General features: G+C 44.9%; 1 protein-coding gene across 2 annotated transcripts in view; it reads left to right on the plus strand.

Annotated features, from left to right (window-relative positions):
- The first annotated feature begins 4,871 nt into the window (after nt 1–4,871).
- Nucleotides 4,872–21,568, plus strand: part of RAPGEF4 (Rap guanine nucleotide exchange factor 4) — a 1,521,174-nt gene continuing 1,504,477 nt past the window's right edge. For both annotated transcript variants that reach the window (XM_069616226.1, XM_069616227.1), the window contains exon 1: nt 4,872–5,205. In XM_069616226.1, the coding sequence (XP_069472327.1) occupies nt 5,144–5,205 (62 nt within the window). In that variant the 5' untranslated portion in view covers nt 4,872–5,143. The remainder of the gene's footprint in view (nt 5,206–21,568) is intronic.

Below are 21,568 nucleotides of genomic sequence, written 5' to 3' on the forward strand. Positions count from 1 at the left end.
TAAAACATTAGGACACAAACCCTGCCGTAAAACTGTTGGCAGCATTGGAAATGTCAACCTTTGGCAACATTTCCAATACAGAGAATTAACAGAAAACATGCGCCAATCTACAGATCTCACTTATGCCAACATCTTGAAAAGCATCAGAGTTGGTATACTTTCTAGAGAAGCAGAAGCAATATTGAAAACCCAGCACATTCATGCACTTTATGGTGATAATGCATGTGCTACAGATGTTATGGAATAATTAGCCCACAAAAATGTCAATTGTGTGGCCTTAATGCCAACTCTTGCAAGCTGTTTCAAATTCAATGAAATAATGTTAAGCAAAGAAATGCAACCAATTATGGAAATTAGCGCCACAGACAAACTAGATGTACATGGAATGACACTACCCATGTGTAACCAAGCCACAGCAAGACTAAATAGTTTAGAAAAATCAATCTCAAACAAAGCAGGCTTGGAAAAGATATTAAAATTATCCTTAAATTGCAGAGTAATGTTTAAACGTAACCTTGACGTGGACCAAGGACTAGTTAATGGAGCACTGGGTACAGTTGTTGGCTTTCAAACATACCCACATGACAACAAAATTCAGTTTGTCAATATTCTCTTTGACAAACTTTCAGAAGTAAAAAGAATAGGACGCTCAACAGCTCGATTCCTTCTCTTCAAAGACATGTATGTACGGCGAGAACAATTTTCTCTAACTCTTGCATACGCAGTTACCATTCATAAATCACAAGGTCTTACTCTAGACAAAGCAATGATAGACATTGGTAACACAGTCTTTAAAGTAGGCATGAGCAACGTAGCACTGTCACGCCTACGTACAATTGACGGTCTATTTCTAATAAACTTTGATGCAAGTAAAGTAAACGCTGATATTCCTTGCATTTTAGAATACAATAGACTTTGTTCACTATACACCCCCCATCTACAAACGTATCCTGTTCCACAAAAAGGAAAATGTTCTAAAAGAAAACTAAATCAAACATAAATGCAACAGGATGTCACTGCAAATCCTCCAAAGAGACTAAAAGAAACTAAAACTTCATCAAGTACCACAAGCAAAAAAGAATCAATTAGGGAAAGTAAACCAGGTACTTCTTTAAAGAAGGAAGACAAACTCCAAAAAAGCAGTTAGATACAGAACTACCTGGACCATTTAAATTCTCAAATATAGTTGGTGTAAGTTGCTACGCAAATGTAGCAGTGAATATTCTATTTCAATTACCACCAATTGTTGACAACATTTACTTACACAGTACAGACGCATTGTGTTTGCAAATGTTAGTACTTCACAGAAATGCAGCAAACAATCCTGACAAAACGTATAGTGTTTATGGAATAAGACAACAATTGGACTACTGTGCTGGAATGGTGAAATTCACTATAAACTCACAGGAAGATCCCACAAGAGTTTCTAATGTGCTTACTATTAGTGCTGGAAAACAAAAACATACCTATAAATGAAATCTTCCAGATTTCATACATGTGGAAACATACATGCACTCTCTGCAACAATGTGACACAAGAACAAATCCCCAATGAGCGCTTTGTCTATATATCAGTGAATATGTTCCATTTCAGCAACTTGTACAAAATGCAAACCACGGTAGATTATGTTCTACCTGCAATTCAGATAATCGCTCCACGTTACTAATACAAACACATAGTAAATACGTAATACTAATGCTTCTACGTTACAATGCAGATGGTACGAAAAACAACTGCAAGCTGACTGGATTCACACATGGTCAAATATCACTTGGTAGGAAAACCTTCACAACAATAGGTATAATCTACCACGCAGGAGCCACAACCAACTCAGGGCACTACACTGCATATATAAAAAAAAAATGTGGATGGTTTGAATGTAATGATAGTACCGTTACTCTAAAGCAGAGATTAACAGCTAATCTTACAAACGCGTATTTAATGTTCTTAAAACCAAATTTTGATAACTGAACTGTACTTAAACCTTAAGTACACTTGTAGTAAAAAAATATAAACTGTCACAATATTTCAAAACCTATCTAACTGCCCAAAGATTCTACAACAACTAATCAGATAAATTAATACCACTCAAATAGAGCAAAAAATAGACAGTTAGAATACACCAATTAGTATCTATCTGTCCCAAAATTGACAAATATGCAAACAGATAAATCAATACCACGAAATTATATCAAAACATAAACAGTTAGAATACGCCTACCGATATCTAACTGGGCCAAAATTTTACAATATCCAAACAAATACCTAATATCTCACTGCTCACAAAAACTGGAACAATCCAATGCATAAAGCATTATGCAGAAAGAACAAGTAAACGCGGAAAACAAACAAATAAATAAACTGTAGCATAACAGAAAAAGGGTTTTTTTTTTAATCCAACATGGATTTTTTTTCTCCCACAGACCCAATGATTTTAGCAACAAACACAGAAACTTTGCACATTGCACAGTACTCTGGTTTGTAATCTACTAAATATGAGGGTCAATAAAAAGAAGAAAATGTTGATTGTACAATGTAATAAGTCATTATAAAATACTAATACTAACATGCTATTTTCTTTTATTACAGAAATGAACAAGAAAAACATGGACTCCCGTTACTAAACCAAATAGTACGTATAACAAGATAAATACAACCATCGCAGCATATCACACCCATACAAGCTTATAACATTGTTCCTTATAAATTAGTTTTTGACCCAAAGTTAAAAGCCACTATGGGTGTGATATGCTGTGGTGGTTGTGGCCAGGGCATACACTCTTGGGTGCATGGCCAAATGGCCATGCACCCAACATTCTATAACCTGGCCACAACCACCGCAGCATATCACACCCATAGATGCAAGTATTGCAACCATTTTTATGTCCGTGGACAGGGGGAAGGTCCTAGGACACATTCAACTTGCCAGAGGACAATACAAACAGTGTCCTCAGGACACCCCCATTTTCTTTATGTACGAACATTTCTGGACACCGCGATTGTTCTTAAAACATTTTCACCTTGCCAACGAACAATACAGACAACGTCTCAAGGACACCCCCTGCAAACATTCCAAGACCCCACGAGTGTTCTTAGAACACTTTCAAGTTGACACCGAATCCATTCTATTTATTTACGAACATTCCAGAACAGCCGTGTTGTCCGCAGACAAATCGAACACAACAAAAGTGTGTAGCACATAAATAAAATACAACTTTGAACCTATCTCATACACCCCCATCCTCCCCAAAGACTTCTACACACCAACACACTCTACTAAATACACATTTTGAACAAACTTTCACCGCGCTGTCCGCGGACGTCCGCAAATGCAAGATGGCGGGCGCGACAGAAAATGTGACGCGCATCACGCACCACGCCGCCCAATCAGCGAACATGTCGCATGTCCGCGGACATGACGCAAGCCGCTGGGCCAATCGGTGTGCTGTCCACGGAGCGAACAGGGAAGTCCGTCCGCGAAGCGAACACATATCACTAATTTTGTTGCCTTACATTTTGGTCATTTTTTTACAAACTACTGGACGGATTTACACCAAATTTGCAAAAGCACGCTTTCGGGACCAGGCCACCGCTCCTGCCGCAAATTTGGTGTAAATCCGTCCAGCGGTTCGGGCTGTAGCCGTGTGCAGTTTTTTCCCATTCAGTCTATGGGAAAAAAAAAAGTTTTGGGACCCCCCCTATAACTTTTCCCCCCCTGGACGAATCCTCACCAAACTTTGGAAAAAAAATTCAGAGTGGGCCATATACTTTTTTTGCAAGGTTTGGTGAGGATTCCTCCAGGGGGAGCGAAGTTATAAGCCGCCCAAAAAGTGCTCTTCCTATGGAAACACCAACTTAACCATAACTACATGGCCGCTACCGCGGCCATGTAATATATATATATATATATATATATATATTAAACTTATGTGTGATTTGAATATTAAATAAATAAATCAATATTTACCTTTACAAACTAGCCTGATTCCTGATCCAGTGTGACCAGGGGGTATTTTGAGACGGTATGATATGAGTGGTATATCATTCAGAATATTGAATTTATAGACAAAAATAAATAAGGGTTTCATTGCGCACTACATGCTAGGCGAGACCTGGGTGTGTGCCTGGTTAGAATCCCTTACAGTTTAGGGTAGATTTAAGGGTGATTGATTTAGCCAATCAGGAAGACCCTTCCGAATACCATCATCTGGTATGTATACAGTCAGGGCTGGGCTGGGAAGCAAATGAGGCCTTGCCCTGGGATTGTTTTTCAAAGTGGCCCCATAAAACACAATGTGAGCAAGCCCAACCCCTTTCCCATGAGAACATTTGGGAATAGAACAGGTAACCACGCAAAATAGGCCCATGATGCAGAGGCCCACGGGAAATCTCCAGAGTTCCCTCAGGGCCAGCCCACCTCTGTAAATACTGCATGGTTTATTCCACTTCAGTGTATGCTCAATCCCAGAAGGTGCTTCTCTGTTAAGACTGTAAAAAAAGCTGAAACGGTTGTTTACGCAAATTCATCTGTTATGTGTTTGCACGTTTGCTGTTAGGGATAAACAGATTGCCGACTACAGGTGGCTTTACACACATCCTCCCCTGGCGCCCCCTGTGCATCTGACGCCATATATATATACAGTGCTCGCGAATCGAAAGGCGATGCAATGATACAGCGCCAGCCGGACAGCAGGTGATTAGCTATGTCTGCTTATAGGTGTAAAGCGCACACGACAGGGCCGCTCTGCTCATTCTAATAAAAAGGCGGTGCGATTTTGAGCCTCCTGCTCATAAATGTGTGCCTCACGGGTAGCCATAGCGCAGCTCCCAGCGCCTCAGCCCATCCTCCCTCCCCTTCGCTCTCCGCTAGAGTTCAGCAGAGGCAGAGGAGAGGGTCCGCTGCTGCAGTGCCGTGAGCCCAGTGCATGCATTACAGTACCCCGTGCCTTCATCTCTAGAGATACCATGCCAAAGCCTGTCTAATTCAGGGAAGGGCCAAGCCGCCGTTACCCCGCGGTGTGTTTGATTAACGGGAATTTCCCAGTGGACAGGGACACCTGAACGCTGGGGACACTGATTTGCCAGCAGTAGTATTTGATATAGCTCCCCGCCAGACTGGGCTGGCACTGGCAACGCTGCCAACATGGTTGCCAGTCACGCTTCTCACTCTTCATCCGCCGAGTGGATTGCCTGCCTAGATAAAAGGTACCAACCTTTCAAGGGAGGGTTTGGGGGCGAGCCAGGCTGGGGGGGAGGTGTGAGGGGGAGGGGCTGGGAGGAGTTGGGGGTGCACCAGAAGGGCTGGCCACGACCATGTGTGTACTGGAAGGGTCGGACCCCAAAGTGCCGTGGCAGGTTGCTGCACATGATGCCCGAGCCCGGCAGGTGCACTGCCCATGGCTGCTGCGCCGGGCGTCCTCCCGGTGTCCTCGCTACACGGTGACTGCATTACTGCAAGAGAACGCGATCAATGCGCGTAATGCGTGTCCAGCGCAGTCCCTATTCGCTAATGTCGAGCTTGTACACACACTGCACATTCGGGAAGAATTAAGCAGCTTCTCCATCTTCAGTTTCCTGATCGATTTTGCGTAGTCTATTGGATTTCAACAAAATGTCACATCGTCCCCATAAAGTTCGCATTTTAATTCCCCCCCCGCCCCCGGGTATAATGGCTTTTGTGCCCAGGTGTGACGCATGGCAGCCAGCCTAGCGTACACTGAGAGAGCGATGGGTGCGGGCGAGTAAACTGCCCGGGGGCGCACCATAGAAACCTCTCAGCTGCCGAAGCCTCTGCCGGATTCATAACACTGCAGTCTTCGCAGGAAATCCGAAATGCATAATGTGTTACTCATTTTGCATAATTTAAATCCAGGAGCTTTGAAATCATTATTTGTATGGAGGCCACACACATTTGTCAAACGATATACACGCTTGCGAAAGTGAAGTCCGCAAGTTAACTGTGTTGGTTGTGCGCCTGCTGCCGAGGCGTGTGTGCAACCAGCAAGCCCCATCCGTGAATCTGGATTGGTCTGTTTGGACTCCTTCATGGCTTTAAGTGGGCCAAGGCTAGCCAGGGTGCGCCCTTGACAGTCTCCAACTATCGCCCTTGAGCCAGGACTCTGCCTGGGCTCTGTGAACTGACCTCTCTTAACAAATGTCTTTAAAAATATGTGTGGCGATACTGTTCTTTGCAAGTAGATGTCACCTTTGGTAAAGTTTAGAATCACAACGTCCATAAAGAAATGTGACATTAGGAACTATTCAAACAGGAAAGCGAAATTGAAAGAGAATACGTGGTTTGATTTCTGTCACACATTGTATGCAAATAGTATCATTAGAAAGCCTTTAATTAGTATGTGTGAATAATAGATTTCTTTTAGAAGAACTGTGGGTTTAAATGGTGTACGGACCCCTTTTGATTTGATGTTCTGTTTCATATTTGAATATATTTATCGTGGTAACATTTCTACACACATTAACCATGTTTCAATACATCTTTTAAGCCAGAATGTTTGCACTTTCCTTGCCGATGTGTAAACTCGATTGGCTCTGTTAGGCCACTCCTTTAATGGCAGAGGCCACTCCTCTTTAAAAGCTGTATTAGCTGCATGGGATTTGAGGCTGCGTGAGACCATAGGCCCCGCTCCCAAATATTGCATCACGACACATTGGAGCCGCTCCTCGATTTCTTATCCCACTTAACGCACTTCTGATACAATGGCTGCTAAGGAATCGGGATGATCGTATGCGCGTGGCAGCACGTTTAGGGACCTTGTGGCAGGCAGGCAGTCTGCTACGTGACTGGGAGTGTTCCTGGGAACTGTTGCCATGTGCAAGGTCTCCAGGAGTTCTCGTGCAACTGAAAGAGAGAGGGGGGTGGGTTAGGTTATTGGGGAGAGGGGAAAAGCACGATAGCTTTGCCACTTTGTGCCATGATGCGTGTACTTCTCAGGTACCATGCTATTGTCTGCGGGTCTTTTTCTCTGAGTTCTGTGTCCAGGTGGGAGCCTTGTCTATGTGGGGCGCTAGGGGAAAAGAGGCTGGGTTAGAACAAAGCCAATGTTGATGTTCACTTAAAGAATGAACACTTTTTTATTACAATGAACATTTTTGACTTTACTGTAAACTTATGAACAGAGTGCATGTCATTGTTGACTGGTTTACCACCACAAGCATATATGTTGTTAGTTTATTTGGTAATACGAGATTTGCATTAGGTTAAATGAATGTTTCTTAATTAATAAGTTATTGAAAATGATCTGTAGGTGTAAAATATTTGATTAACTTGAGCTGTTTCTAGGGTTATGTGTCACCACGCCGCCTGGTAACGAAAGCGAAGAAAGTGTTAAGATGATCTTTAAAGCCCAATCCACTAAATACAAAAAGGCAATCACCCAAGCAAAGGCCAAATCTTTTGAATCCAGAATCTCGGAAGCCCAATCTAGCACAAAAGAAATCTTCGCCATTTTCAGGGAGCTTGAGACACCCACTCCCGCCCCCCAGAATTTCACCAAAGACAAAGACTGGTGTGATGAAATACAAACGGCCATGCAAACCAAATTAAGCCTCCTCAAAAACAAAATACTAGCCACTAAACAAGCCCTACCTAATAAGCACATCCCTATCCCACCACCTGCCCTGGGACCCCGCCCAACCTTTCTCCTTCAAACCCATTCAGGAAAGAGACATCATCAACATAATGAGGAACATCAAACCCTCTAACTGCAAAGGTGATGCATGCCCAGCCTCCATTATCAAAGACTGCAAGGAAGCGCTAGCTCCCTTCCTAACAGCCTTTGTAATGCCTCCTTTGCCACAGGGAAAGTCCCCGCCTCCCTCAAGGAAGCTTGGGCCGCCCTCTTTTAAAAAAAAAAACAACCCTCATCCCACCTCCCCCAAGTACAGACCTATCACCACTGTCCCATTCCTCCTCAAAATACTGGACAAAGCGGCCTACCTGCAGGTTCAGCACTTCATTGAAGAGAACAAACTCCTTGCACTCCGCCAATCTGGTTTCCGCCCCAAACACGGGACCGAAACCGCCCACTTCACCTGAAAAACCAGATGGACGATGCTAGAGACATGGGTAAACCAGCACTTCTCCTACTCCTTGACCTCTCCGCGACCTTCGACCTCGTAGATCCTGGCGTCCTATTCCACCACCTTTCCTCCACTGCCAAATTCTCCCCAGAGGCCACAGCATGGATCACTTCCTTCTTACAAGACAGAACCATGCAAGCATTCTCTGACCTAGCCTCCGCCTCACCAACCATCATACTCTGCGGTGTGCCCCAAGGCTCCTGCCTCTCCCCCACCCTCTACAACATCTTCACACGACCCCTCTTCCTCATCTTCGACGCTATGGCATCTCCTACACCAACTACGCCGACGATGGCAGACAATGGACTATGCCTCAACTCCGACAAGACGGAACAACTCCTGGTAGGTTTCCCCAACACGCCAAAAAATCTAGATTCCCATTTCAGTCACTTTCCTGTCTCAGATTCTGTCAAAACTCTGGGAGTCTACCTGGATTCCAGCCTATCCACGGATAGACAAGTCATCGCAATAGCCTCCGCAGCTGCATATCATGCCAAACTAATCAACGCAGTCAGACCCTTTCTCTCCAAAGAGAACTGCACCAACATAGCCAGAGCCATCACCGGCTCTAGGCTAGACTATTGCAACGTACTCTTTCTAGGAACCTCCAATAAAAACCTAGAGAGATTACAAGTCATACAGAACAATGCTCTCCAGGCAGCCCAAAGCATTGCTAAAAGAGAACACATCTCTGAGGCCAGAAAACTAGCCCACTGGCTCCCAATAAAAGAAAGGATCGTATTCAAAGCCCTGACACTGACCCACAAGTGCATTCACCTCACTGCTCCTGCCTACCTCTCACAAAGGATACGCCTTGTCTCCACTAACAGGCCAACCAGATCACAGTACACCAACATGCTCTCTGTGCCACTAGTAAAAAGAGCCAGAGCGGGCGGATCCAGCTTCCCTTATCTCGCGCCCACTCACTGGAATGCCCTACCTCCCACTATCTGAGGTGAGGCCTCCCTCACCACCTTCCGCAAAGCTTTGAAAACCATCCTCTTCACATAAGGCCCTACACATCAGCATGAATACTTATCATATGACCCTCTGCATAAGGTGTAATATAATGACCAAATGCAATATCTGTAACAACAGTATGATGTTTTTCAGAATTCATAATGTGTCAACGACTGCTATCATGTCTGTACCTGTTTAACTAAATTCTTGCAATTAACAGCGCCTCAATGCCCCTGGGCTGCTTGCGCGCTATATAAATAAATAAATAAAGATTCCTCCCTGATGAGTCCACTGTCTCTCGGTGGCCTATCAACATTTGTGAACCACCCTAATGCGGGCCCAGGCCCCCTGCATGTCGCCGCTCAGGCTTCACGGTGTCCTTTTTTTTGCCACCACCCAAATTGCACTGGTCCCTTTCTCCCGCCACCCTGGTGTCCCAGTCCAACTTCACCGCCAGTCACCTCTGAACAATATCTGCCCCTCCACGCCTCCTTTCCTCCGTCTGCTGTGCTATTGTTTTAGGCGAGGATCCTCGCTGACCGTTGCTCTTTCAGCCGACCCTACACCTAGGGCCTTGCCAAGCCTGCACAACTCCATGGTGCCTTGCTAGACATTGCTTTAAGGGGGGGGTTCTCTCGGTGTGCAGTTGATAATCCCACGTCAACCCGTGCATGCCGCGTTCCCTTCCCACACACTGGCATGGTTCCCATTGGTGGTGGAACATGCACACTTCTATTCTACATCAAGCTTTCCTTTTTGCTATGGAGGGTTTGCCAATCTATGTGATTCAATTCACAGCAGATTCGATTGATATGGGAAAACACGTGTTTCTCTAGATCATAGCTTCTTCGGGGCTCCTTTGACAATAGTTCCTCTTTTCTCGGTAGCACCTGCCACACGTGAAAAGAGGGAGCGAAAAGATGTCAGTATAGGATAGAAGCAGTTATGATTGTAAGTTTAAATATAGTAAAAGGAAATCTCTGGTATAAGTGGGAGTAGTAACATTTTAGTTGAAAGTGGAAAACTTGCAAAAAATGCGCTCGTGCTGGGCTCTAAATCTGACAAGTCAAGTGGCACAGCGAGTAGAGCGCTCGCTTTGACATCAGTGCAGAGCCTGCGAACGCAGGTTCGAATCCCGGCAGCGCCAAACTCAGCGTCATCCTTCCGAGGTCGATAAATGAGCACCACACACCGTGGGTAATAATAAGCAGCGCTCAGATACCTGAGGGTTCGTAGCGCTATATAAATGCCAAATTATTATTATTATTATTATTAGTGTATTACTGAGAACAGTGTCATGAAAAAGGGTAGTTTAGACAGTGTTTCAACATTTTATTGCCTTGAGATGAGTCTTTATGGCCTTGTTTAATTCTAAAAAAAGTCTATACCTATTGGGTGACGCCTTCCTGATGTTTGCATCATAGACTGGCAGAGTTCGACTGATGAACCGATTACATCTCAACAGGCCGATGACTAGGAAGTTGTGGGTGCCTGGACAACTTTGGTAAGGTAGGAGGGAGCCAGCCACCAATGACCTTATGTACAAAATACATCAAGGGGTCGTTTTACAAAAGGTGCAACTTGCTTGCAGGAGATTGCTAATTGCGTGCAGTGGATCCCCTGCCTGCAATTTTCAACTTTTGCGAAAGGGGGTGCGCTAAGGTGTAACAACAGGCAAAATCACCCTTACTCTTTGGTTTTAAGCCCCGTTTTACAAAAAGAGTAAATGCCGCCTGTAAATTACGCGTCACAGACTGCATTTACAATGGGGCCTATCTTTTACCAGGTGCTAATTGGAGGTGGATTCCATGTCAATGCATTCATTTTGCAGCTGCATGAAATGGGCATAAAACAAAGTGCACGTTGAAGAGGGAGTAGGAAAGCGCAGCACAACTATTAATGTCTCTGTGTGCCCCTTCTCCACCTTCAAAGGTAAGGACAAAGCCCCAGAGCGGTAACTAAGGCGAAGACCTTTTATGCCTTGATTTTAGGCATTGGTTTACCGCACCACCCCTTACATGGTGTTGTCATAGTCATTGGACGTGCCTTCAGCACCATAATAATAATAATATAACAGATTTTAAAAACTGGGGAGGGATATGGTGGCGAGTGGTCCTTGTAACATTATAGCCAGTCAAGGAACTCTGTTGCAGGAGATGGTCACAGACGTGGTGGGATTCTGTCTGGTAACAGGTGCGTGCTGGTGCCCTCTGCCCCTCCCTTACCTGCTACCAGTATGACCCAATCTTCTCTTCCACCTTGTCAGAGCACCCTTCCAGCCTACCACCACAATCCTCGGGTGCAACGCAGGCTACGACACAGGGACGCCATGAATGCCCTTATTAATTCTCTCCACCCACGCATAATCCAGGTCACAATACTGATGTGTATTATAAAATGTGGCTATTATTACCCACTTGCTGTTCTGTGAAACAATAAATGTCTTTAATGTCATGGCCTCACAGATCAGCATGCAAACGTCACAGACCCATCGAGGCAGAGTACCCGGAAGCAGAATAGGCAGCAGACAGCGAGGTCCGGTGCCATTTTGGATTGGGGAAATCTTTTTGCACTGCAACAAGAGATCAGATTTAAAGAGCTGTAAGGCACACAAACGGAGGGTTACAGAAAAGCATTTGGAATTCTGGCAAGCATTGATGGGCTGAAGTCAGTGTGTGTTTTAGAGTATAAGGTGGAGTATGAAAGGCAAACATGGTGCAAGGAGACACGAGCAGCTTGCGGAGAGGGCAACATGGCAAATCATTACACGCTGCAGCTGGTGTGTACCCAAATGAAGAGATCACAAAGACCCAGTGGGCATGGCTTGATTGAGGTCGATATAGGTTTTAGTGTGCCCATTGGCGCTTAATAGTTGGATTCATATCCAAAGGACACTTGCATGTCCCTCGACACCTCTGGCCCAACTAAACATGCACGCCACAGCTTCCAGACCAACCGCTCTGCCATTATACTTGTTTTTGGTAATGAACCTGGCTTTCCCAAGTCCTGAGTTTTCTGGATATATGGCTACCCTAAGAGTCCCCACCAGTTACTACGCAAACACATCCTGGCCCACATGAAAAGGATATATATGGGCTGCAACCAGCAACACTTCAGGATTCTCCCCTGCCCGTGCCTCGTCTCCCAGAAACCTTCCCTTTCCCTTCACTTCCAGAAGCATGAAACAGGAGGCCACCGGAATAGAAGTTGTTGTGCTACATAATATAATTATTCTTTTATAATGCACTTAATACCAGAGACCAGTGTCTAAGTTGCTATGCGTGGTCTTGCTTCCAAAACAAATGTGTTGCCCCTGAGCTATCCTCCCGGCATAAGGCAACCTTTACATTACATTAAATTACATATACGTTCTCCCGTCTACCCACACATCCGTGCTAATATGCCAAAACTTTAAAAAGTAGATACTCATGTACACAAGAAGGCGTGGCTACATTATCTGATCAGACCTCGTGCTCCTACACCTCAGGAAAGACTTCAAGATCCACCTCTTCAAGGAATCGCTCCTCCTCTACACCTGGGCCATCACGTCACCCCTCACATCACCTGACTCGCTAAACGCCGGCCACTCCTCTCCTCCCTTCCACTCGGTACAGCTGTGCCCCTCTGTATCCCACCCCCACTGTATTTCTGTTTTTTTATTGCCTTTGAAAAGCGCTCCGTTATGCATCTGTATTGTTGTATACCTCTGTAAAGCGCTCCGTTGCTTCTCGAAGCCAGGTCCACGCTCACTAAATGCAATCATAATAATGATTATAATAATAAAATCCTGAGTCCTTAAATTGGAGATTTCCACTGCCTGTTTGTGGACTTTGTGTACATGATGAGTGTTTACTTCCATTCCTTCAATTCTTTTGGTACCAGTAGTTAATAGGTTTACTGCCCATTGTTCCAACCTGGGGACAAGGAAACATACATTATTTCATCCATTTTCTCTTGCCTGTGTGCACTAACCCCTGGGTCCCTTTTGGGACTGCACAAGCTGTTTTGTAAAGTGCGTGTTCCTCCCTTGTTTTTCATTTGGTAGTTTTGGGCGCTGTGACGGGAGTTCATTCTCCTGACTGCCTTCACCATGTTGGCATCCCTGGGCTTGCATAGGACAGCCTGCCTGGACTGCAGTGAGGGCCCATCACCGTAAGGGGCAGTGTGGGGACAATGGAATCATTTTACAGGGAGGATCCATGTCGGGCTACTTGCGACAGGACCAATGACAGGGCTTTAATGGACAGACATGGGCATACCAGTTCTCACATTTATGTACAGATGAAACAAACACAGCATTTACACTAGATAAGCTCCCCTTGGCATATTGACATCATTTACAGCATCCGGCGGCACTACATGATCACGTGTTTGAACGTTTACTTTGAGACGCACACTATTTCAAATGTAAACGCGTGTTCTGATTTGAGCAAATCTAGTTCAGCACATCTGATTGCGGAACGATTTAATACCTTAGCACATCTGATGCATCACCTGGCAGAGTGACCTCCTGGGCCCAGTAGCTTTGTGCGTGGCTCTGCTAAATCAAGTTTCAAAATGACACACATGGCTGAGACATATTTATTCTACCAAAAGCAGTTTTGCAACGCAATTAATCCAGCAGCATTCTGCCAGTTGCCTTTGCATGCAGAAATCATTCCACTTTATAATGATAATGTTGTGGTATTTATATAGCGCCTTAATCCAAAGCGCTTTACAGAGGGCATATTTACATACAATATCACCCAACCGAAATTGGTACTCATTTATCGACCTCGGAAGGATGAAATGCTGAGTTGGCCTTGCCGGGATTCGAACTTGCGACCTGCAGATCACACTCAGTGTGACTGGTGTGAACTGCTGGCATGTATGTACCTTTCCACTAATCTGGGAAATACATTGCAAGACTACACACTTCACTCCCTGCTAGTGCTCTTCAAGTACTATTGTATCCAGCATAATTATGATTGAATCTTCTAAAGATTGTAACCATTTTTATTTTATTTATTAAGCTCAACAACTTATGATGGGGACATGCATTTTGTTTTGGTTTCCTTAAAACTTTTTCTCCCAATTGCACTCCTGTCTTTGTGTGCTCCAGTGAATAGGTTATTGATCCTGACAGGTGTACAGAAGCTGATATAAATTAATACATAAGAACAGGGTGCCAGGTGCCTGTGTCAGACTCTTTGAAAGTGCCTCGACTTTCACCAGATATTGTAATTGTTTGTTTGCATAGCGCTTATACACAAGTGAAGTGCTTCAAAGCACTTCAAGACGGGAAGGGAACAAGGGATAACAGTCGTCAATTCTTAGGCCTTGAAGATTCAGAATGGACTAATAACAATAACTACTAGTAAATGCTTGACAAAGGGTGAGGGGAGAAAATACGAAAAGGTGGGGTGGAGAGAGGGAGGGAACCAACAGATCATGAAAAACATGAACTACAGTGCTGGTCTGGCGAACAATTTAGATTGCTTAGAAGTTGGTCATCCAATGTGCCTATGCATGAGTACTTCGAGTATGACCAAGACTGGGGGCGGGCGGGGAGACACGAGGGAGGATTGGACAGGCAGACTTGCTGGGCCTAGAACATTCAAGCTTGAGTAAGTGCATGGAAACAGGAATTGTGTGGGAGGGGGGAGGGGGAGAAGTGCGCCCAGCCAAGCAAGGGCCAGAGTTAAGTGCAGAAAGGTTGCAGCAATCGTGGGGCATATTGCAGTAGCCCTGGGACAAGTGCAGGACTGGTAGTGGAGCCTTGGACCTGTGAGGTTCTGCAGGTGCACCAGGCGACCAGTCAGCTAACTGTGCAGGGGGGATGAGAAGGAGGGAGGGAAACAAGCATAAAAGAGGGGGTTAGCTGGGGAGAGAGAAAGATGAGGAGAAGAGGAAAGTCTTGAGGATTTTCCGGAACTTGAGGAGGTCTGGCTCAAGACAAAGAGAGGTAGGGAGGCTGTTCCAGAGATAGCACCTGCAGAGGATAGGGATCTACCCTCAAATCCCTGTTTGGAGAATTGGCTCACCCGCAGGGAGTTGGAGGAGGCCGAGCGGTGGGATCTAGAAGTAGAGTATTTGGGAAGAGAGCTTTGTAGATAGTAGGGGGCCAGACACCAGAAAGCCTTGGGGACTATGCAGAGGGTCTTGAACTTGATCCTTGCAGCCACAGGGAGCCAGTAGAGAAATTTCAGATAGGGATCTACCCCCAAATCTCTGTTTGGAGAAATGGCTCAGATTTCAGCGCCGGAGAGATGCAGTCCCTGGGCTTGAGGCCAAGGATAAGTTTTGCGGTTCTGCTCTGGATAAGTTGAAGAGGACGCAGAATAGAAGTAGGAAGATTGAGAAAGAGACTGTTACAGTAGTCAAGTCTGGAGAGAACCAGGGCTTTGGCGACAGTGAGTCTCTGGGGGAAGGTGAGGAAAGGCAGAATACCTCTGAGGCGGTGCAGCTGGTAGTGGGACTTTTTGGACATGTCCAAGATGTGAGAAGAGAAGGGGAAAGTAGAGTCGAAGATGACCCCCATGTTCTTTGCCTCACTGGTGGGTGGGGGTGCAGAACCAAAGGAGGCCGGCCAGAGTGAGGGTTTGAAAGCGGGAGCAGGGGTCCCAATGAGGATGATCTCTCTTTTACTGGCATTAAGGCAGAGGTCGTTAGCAGCACACCAGGGCTGAATTGCGGATAGACAGTCAGGAATGAGCGAGGAAGAGGCTGAGGGTAGCCGGAAAGAGAGCTGTATGTCATGCACATAGCACTGAAAGTTGGAGGTGAAAGCAGAGATTCTTTGTGCCAAGGGGGCCATGTAGATATTAAAAAACCAAGGGAGATAGATTAGATCCCTCGGGGACACCACAAGTAGAGAGGGTGATGGCAGAGAGAAAGGGCCCAAGTTCTACCTGGGAGGGATGGTCAGATAGAAAGGACACGAGCCACGACAGAGCCTGATCAATGATGCCCATGGTATCACTGAGACGGGAGATCCGGATGTTGTGGTTTACTGTATCAAAAGCAGAGAGAGGTCAAGGACAATGAGGACAGAGGGTGAGTTGGAATCAATGTTTGGGAGCAGGTCTTCACAGGTGTTCGGAAGAGCAGTTTCCGTGCCTCTGGATGCTCTAAAGCCAGACTGATGTCATGGAGGCAACCAACAGATTCAGTGTGGAGGGTAAGTTGAGAGATAGTCAGCTTCTCCCGGAGTTTGGCCAGGAAAGGGGTGATGGAGATTGGGCGATAGTTAGCCAGAATGGAAGGGTCGACAGAGGCTTTTTTGAGCAGAGGGTGCACAAGAGAGTGCTTCAGAGAAGTGGGGAAGACTCCAGTGGCAAAGGAGAGGTTGCATAGGTCTACCAAGGCTGGAGCTAGGGAGTCAATGCTGTCTTTGATGGTTTTGGAGGGGCAAAGGTCCACCTGTTTGGATGAGGCTTTCATAGACCGGATTTGCCTAGAAACCTCATCAGGTGTGACAGTGTTAAAGAAGGAGAGAGCTTCAGGTGAGAGGAAAGAAGAGAATGATGTGTCCATGAGTGCGGAGTAGTGAAAAGGATAGAGAGGGGGATGTCTGTGGAGATTAAAGCATCCAGGGTGTGCCCATCAGAGTGTGTCGGTCCAGAGGCTAGAATTGAGGGAGAGAGCGAGTCACATAAGTTGCTGAAAGCTCCTGAAGAGCTAGGAAAGTCAAGATGGATGTTGAGATCCCCCAGTAGCAGAAGGTGGGAGGTGGAGGACAAGAGAGAGGATGCCAGGTCAGCCCATTCCAAGAGGAAGAGGGTTGGATGGCCCTGCGGCTGATAGAAGGCGGCCAGAGTAAGAGAGGAGACAGGGGCGAGAAAGAGCCTACAGACCAGGTATTCGAAGAAAGGAGTAAGCCTGTCTCCCGCTTATCTGGTCAATTTACACCAGATGCCTTCCAAGCTCAGGTGGTGATTTCACACAGTGTTGTGATTGCTGCTCATTAGCTTATAAGACCTATGACTATTGCACTGTCATGCTCATGGGAAGAGCATGATTGCCAGGCAGTCATCAATGTGTGAAGGGTTGCAGACACTAAGCTCATCTTGCCTCAATTGCCTAATGCTTCTTTATATACGAGATAGCCCATTTTTACATGACACACTGCTGTGATCCCTAGTAAACTGGGACCAGTTTACCAGTTGTCATTAAGAGTTACTGGATTCATTAATTAGCACCCGTTCACTGAGTGACCCATCCAGCCAACCCACCTCATCACTGTCCGGTTGCACACACCCACACAATCACATCCATCTGCTTGTTTGTTGTTTATACAACCTTACTTCATGCACTGAAAGAGAGGGGTAAGGGTAGAGGGGGAAACGAGAAAGGAGGGCTACGATCAGCTGATCATTCACAGGCAGGGTCCGACTGGGGCATACAATTGTCTCAGGCACCAACGAAAAAGTGGTCCACATTTGCAAATGTGAATTCATCCATTTGTGACACTGTTTGAATAGTACCCAAAGGGGGGATGAGGAGGGTTTGGGGGGGGTTCATACAATGTGATGAACATTGTACATTTTCAACAACATTTAATCAGAAACACTGGTCAAAACTATTAGCCGCATAGTAAAGTAACTCATCAAACTGGCCCACATTGGCCAAAAAACTGGCCACTTTGGTCAAACAAGTGTCCCTCTTTGACACAAAAATCTGGCCCACACAAGCATTTTGCGTGTTTTGGGTCTGCGACGGGCCTATTGCCCTATACGCCAGTCCGAGCCTGTTCACAGTCTGGGTACAGTCTGATCAGCATAAGAGCCAGAGGGAAGAGGTGCGGGGGCAAGTGCAATCGGCATTCAACTAGTAGGCTCGCGCACTCTGTGGGAAGAAAGACGCTGTTCAGAGGCTGAAAGGTTGGGAGAAAGCCATTTGAAAAGGAGAATCATTTGGGTGAGTAAACTTGTTTAAAGAAGAGCGTTGTCAGTGTTTCCTTGATTTAAAAAAAAAAGGTTTCTTCTTAGGGCAAGTCGACTGGAAGGATGTTCCATGAGCAGGCGCCCCCCACGCGGATGGATTATTTTCCAAGGCATTTTTTTAAGGTGGTGCGAAAAAATATTTTTGCAATCGAGGAAAGTTTTCGAGGGTTAGTATGTTTTGATTGGAGTCCTTCAGTACTTTACCATGCAATGCCTTCTGGATAAGGCACAGGGATTTTGAGTTTGTTCTTTGATATGATATGATAAGTCATTGCGCCTGTAGACAAGTGTTTCGGTGCAGGGGAAGCCAGCGCAGAGTCTCCAGGGCTGGCTTGATATGATCACGCGCTTTAGGGTTTAGAATGAGTCCTGGCTGCTTTGTTCTGCATACGTTGCAGGATGTGGGTAAGGTGTTTAGGGAGGCCTGCGTATAAATTGGAATCTATCGCACACCTACATCCACACCTTTCCCATGCACTTGCGCGTTCTCAATGTCACTGGGCCTAATAAGATCGCTGTTTTGTTCTCCCCTGTTCCCCTCCCTTGCCTTGTCGCGCTCTGAAACACTTGTGTACGAGAGCGATAGAAATAAAATATCAATCAAAATAAAAAAACTCTAAAAATACCCATTTATTTATCCACTCAATCTATCACACTCATCCATCGACACTACCCATAGATCTGATCACACCCATAAACCCACCCAACCACACCATGTCCACACAATCACGCGCCCATATCCAGCCTATCACACCAAATACACACAATTTCCACAACATGTCACCCCTTCACCACTTCTCACACTCAAATCCATCCATCCAACTGTAAGCATCTTTTAGCCACACTGATCCATACTTTCATGCTTCTATCAATTCATAAAGAAGCATTTGTACCCATGAAAGAAGCCAGGCATATTGCCTTTGCCAACTTCCGTTTCTAATACAGATTACTAATGCCACGTCTATGTGCTAACATTACAGACGTTAAGCCGCTTACTCAAGCCGCCTCGGCAGCATGAAACGTATTGGAAATCATGTACACGCAAACACCTTTTAATGCAAATCCCTGTTGTGTACTGAAGTGCAATGGCTAAAATGCAACTGGAGTGGTTGCCAAAATTGCAGTTGTAACCCCTTCTTTGCACCTACACCCACTACAGATCTAGGAACTGTGCAAAGCAGTAGCAGAATCAGCTATCTAACAGGATGAGAATTGCATCATTGGTTTCAATGACGCATGCTGGGAGGCGTGCATGAATTGGAATAACATCTTGATAGCATTGATAGATTGTTTAATGCATCGGGGAATAGTGTGACTAAAAGTAGCATTACATTTTGTAAAAATATCACTACAGTTCTTAGAAACTGGAGGAACTCTCTCCCTTACCTGAGACTGGCTTATCTGATCCCCACTGTTTCCTCCCATGGTCGCTTGTAGATCCCTTTCTTACAAAATCACCCCCCCTCCCCTCCGTTCACCTTCTCACTCCCTTGTGTCTCTGCTCCCCTCACCATGTCCTTCCCCCATTGCTTCTTGGAGCTAGGTCCATGCTCAGTAAATACCCTAATAATCATAATGATATAATACATGGCAGCCTGTAATTAATTTTCTTATTACAGGCCACTTGTGACTTCACAACTGACCTGTAATAAGAAAAGACATCACAGCGCTCCGTAATCATTTATTACGCTCCAGTTGTGATGTAATGTTAAAGGCCTGCTGCTTGAGACAGCAAAGGTCAGAATTCCAGCTGCCAATGTAGCAGTTAATTCAAGCGTTTAGGAAAGTCCCTGCTTGTTAAATAGTTTTCTGTGACACTCTACAGCGATTAAGAACCAAGGAACTGTTTATGGTGGTAGAATGTTTTTTTTGTGCACTGGTAAAGTTTAACACATGTGAGCAACAATCTGTATGTTATTACTTATTTTAAAGTACAAAATGAACACGTTATTCCCAATAGATTTTCTTAAAAAGTTTGAACTATTTTTCTGCAGCACATTCAAATCTGCATATTAGGTTTTTTGAAAACAGAAATATTCTACATTGATTACATGGATCAGCAAATGGAAGATCTCTTACATTAGATTAAGTAAGAGGCCAGGTATTGAAGGGGATGCCAGTGTGTGGCCATGCATTATAAGTAATAAAATATCACATACCGTATGTAAACAGTTTATTTAAAGTCACCTCAGAGAGCCGTGACCATACAAAGGAACTCTGCCTTCGGCCTTGTTGTTCTCTTCGGTCATGGAACGCCTCTGTGACTTGCAATATCCTTATAACGTACGGTAGGTGGTACTTTATCCCATGTATTATTATTGCAAATGAGTTGGAGTACCCCATACAATCCGTTCTAATGATATTGCAAGGCATCAAGGAGTTGCGTCACCAAATGGACCTTCATAGGTCGTGAACTCCGAGGTGACTTGGAATATCCTTTTTGCATACGGCAGGGGATAATATTTTATTACTTATAACGCATGGCCACACTCTGTCCTCCCCTTTAGTACCTGGCCTCTTGCTTAATTTAGTGAAAAGGATATTCCAGATGCGAATACTTCTAATCAATGTCATATCTGTTTAGATTAAAAATAAAACTAATATGCAACTTCTAATGTGTTTCATACAAAAATGTAAACAGTTTCGTCAAAATGCATCAAGAACCTTTTTTAAGCTTTAAAAATGAGCAGATTCTTGCTCTCCTGTGATAAACTCTATCAGTGCACAAAATAAAGAGAACAGTGCCTTATCAGGTAAGGGCTGTAAAGGATCACAGAAAGCTATTTTACAAGAAAGGGATTTGAAAAGATTGTCACGGTTTTAATGAAGTGCTACAGTGGCAGCTGGCAGTGTGGCGTCACGGCTGATGCCTAATGACAGATATCACCACTGCTCGGTTATGATTTATTATTACAGGTCAGAAGCGATGTCACAACTAGCAATACGGTCATGTACAGGCTTTTATACAGGCATTGCAGGCTGACTAGTATTAAATTGTTATATGCGCAACTGGTCATTTTGTTTGTTTGCACTTGTAGAGAAATTCATGTCAAATCACATTGATGTGTCCTCAAGCCTCAAATGATCATTTTGAGATCATTTTGTTCACTCAAGCAACTTTCTTTTATGTCTAATTGTTTTCCCTTGCTTGTATTACGTAACACGATTTCCACGCTAAAACCAGAGGCCTTTAAATCTGGAAAGGTGAAGGAAAATAACTACAGGGGCTGGGCCCAATTATCCCTTTTGAGCCCCGTAAAAGCACCTGACCACTCCCAAAGATGGATCTTTTCTGAGCGAAGGGGTATTTCAGAATATTGGACTCAAACATCCAAAATTGAAGAGCTGGTGGAAGAGACATCACATTAATATTATAATTGGTTATTTATAACGTGCTTAAGACCGAAGAGGTTTCTAAGCTGTGGACCTGAGATTCGAACATGTGTTGCTCTGTGTTGGCATGCTTCCAAGACGAGCGCGTTGCCACTGAGCTAAAAACTATGCAGTTTTACATTCCGCTGTGTTGTCACAGGAATAGAGTTAAATGCAGTGTTATTGTATTGTGCAATTTGTTGTGGTCTGTG

This window comes from Ambystoma mexicanum, chromosome 9, assembly GCF_040938575.1.
Source record: "Ambystoma mexicanum isolate Mex_15411 chromosome 9, UKY_AmexF1_1, whole genome shotgun sequence".
Taxonomy (NCBI): domain Eukaryota; kingdom Metazoa; phylum Chordata; class Amphibia; order Caudata; family Ambystomatidae; genus Ambystoma; species Ambystoma mexicanum.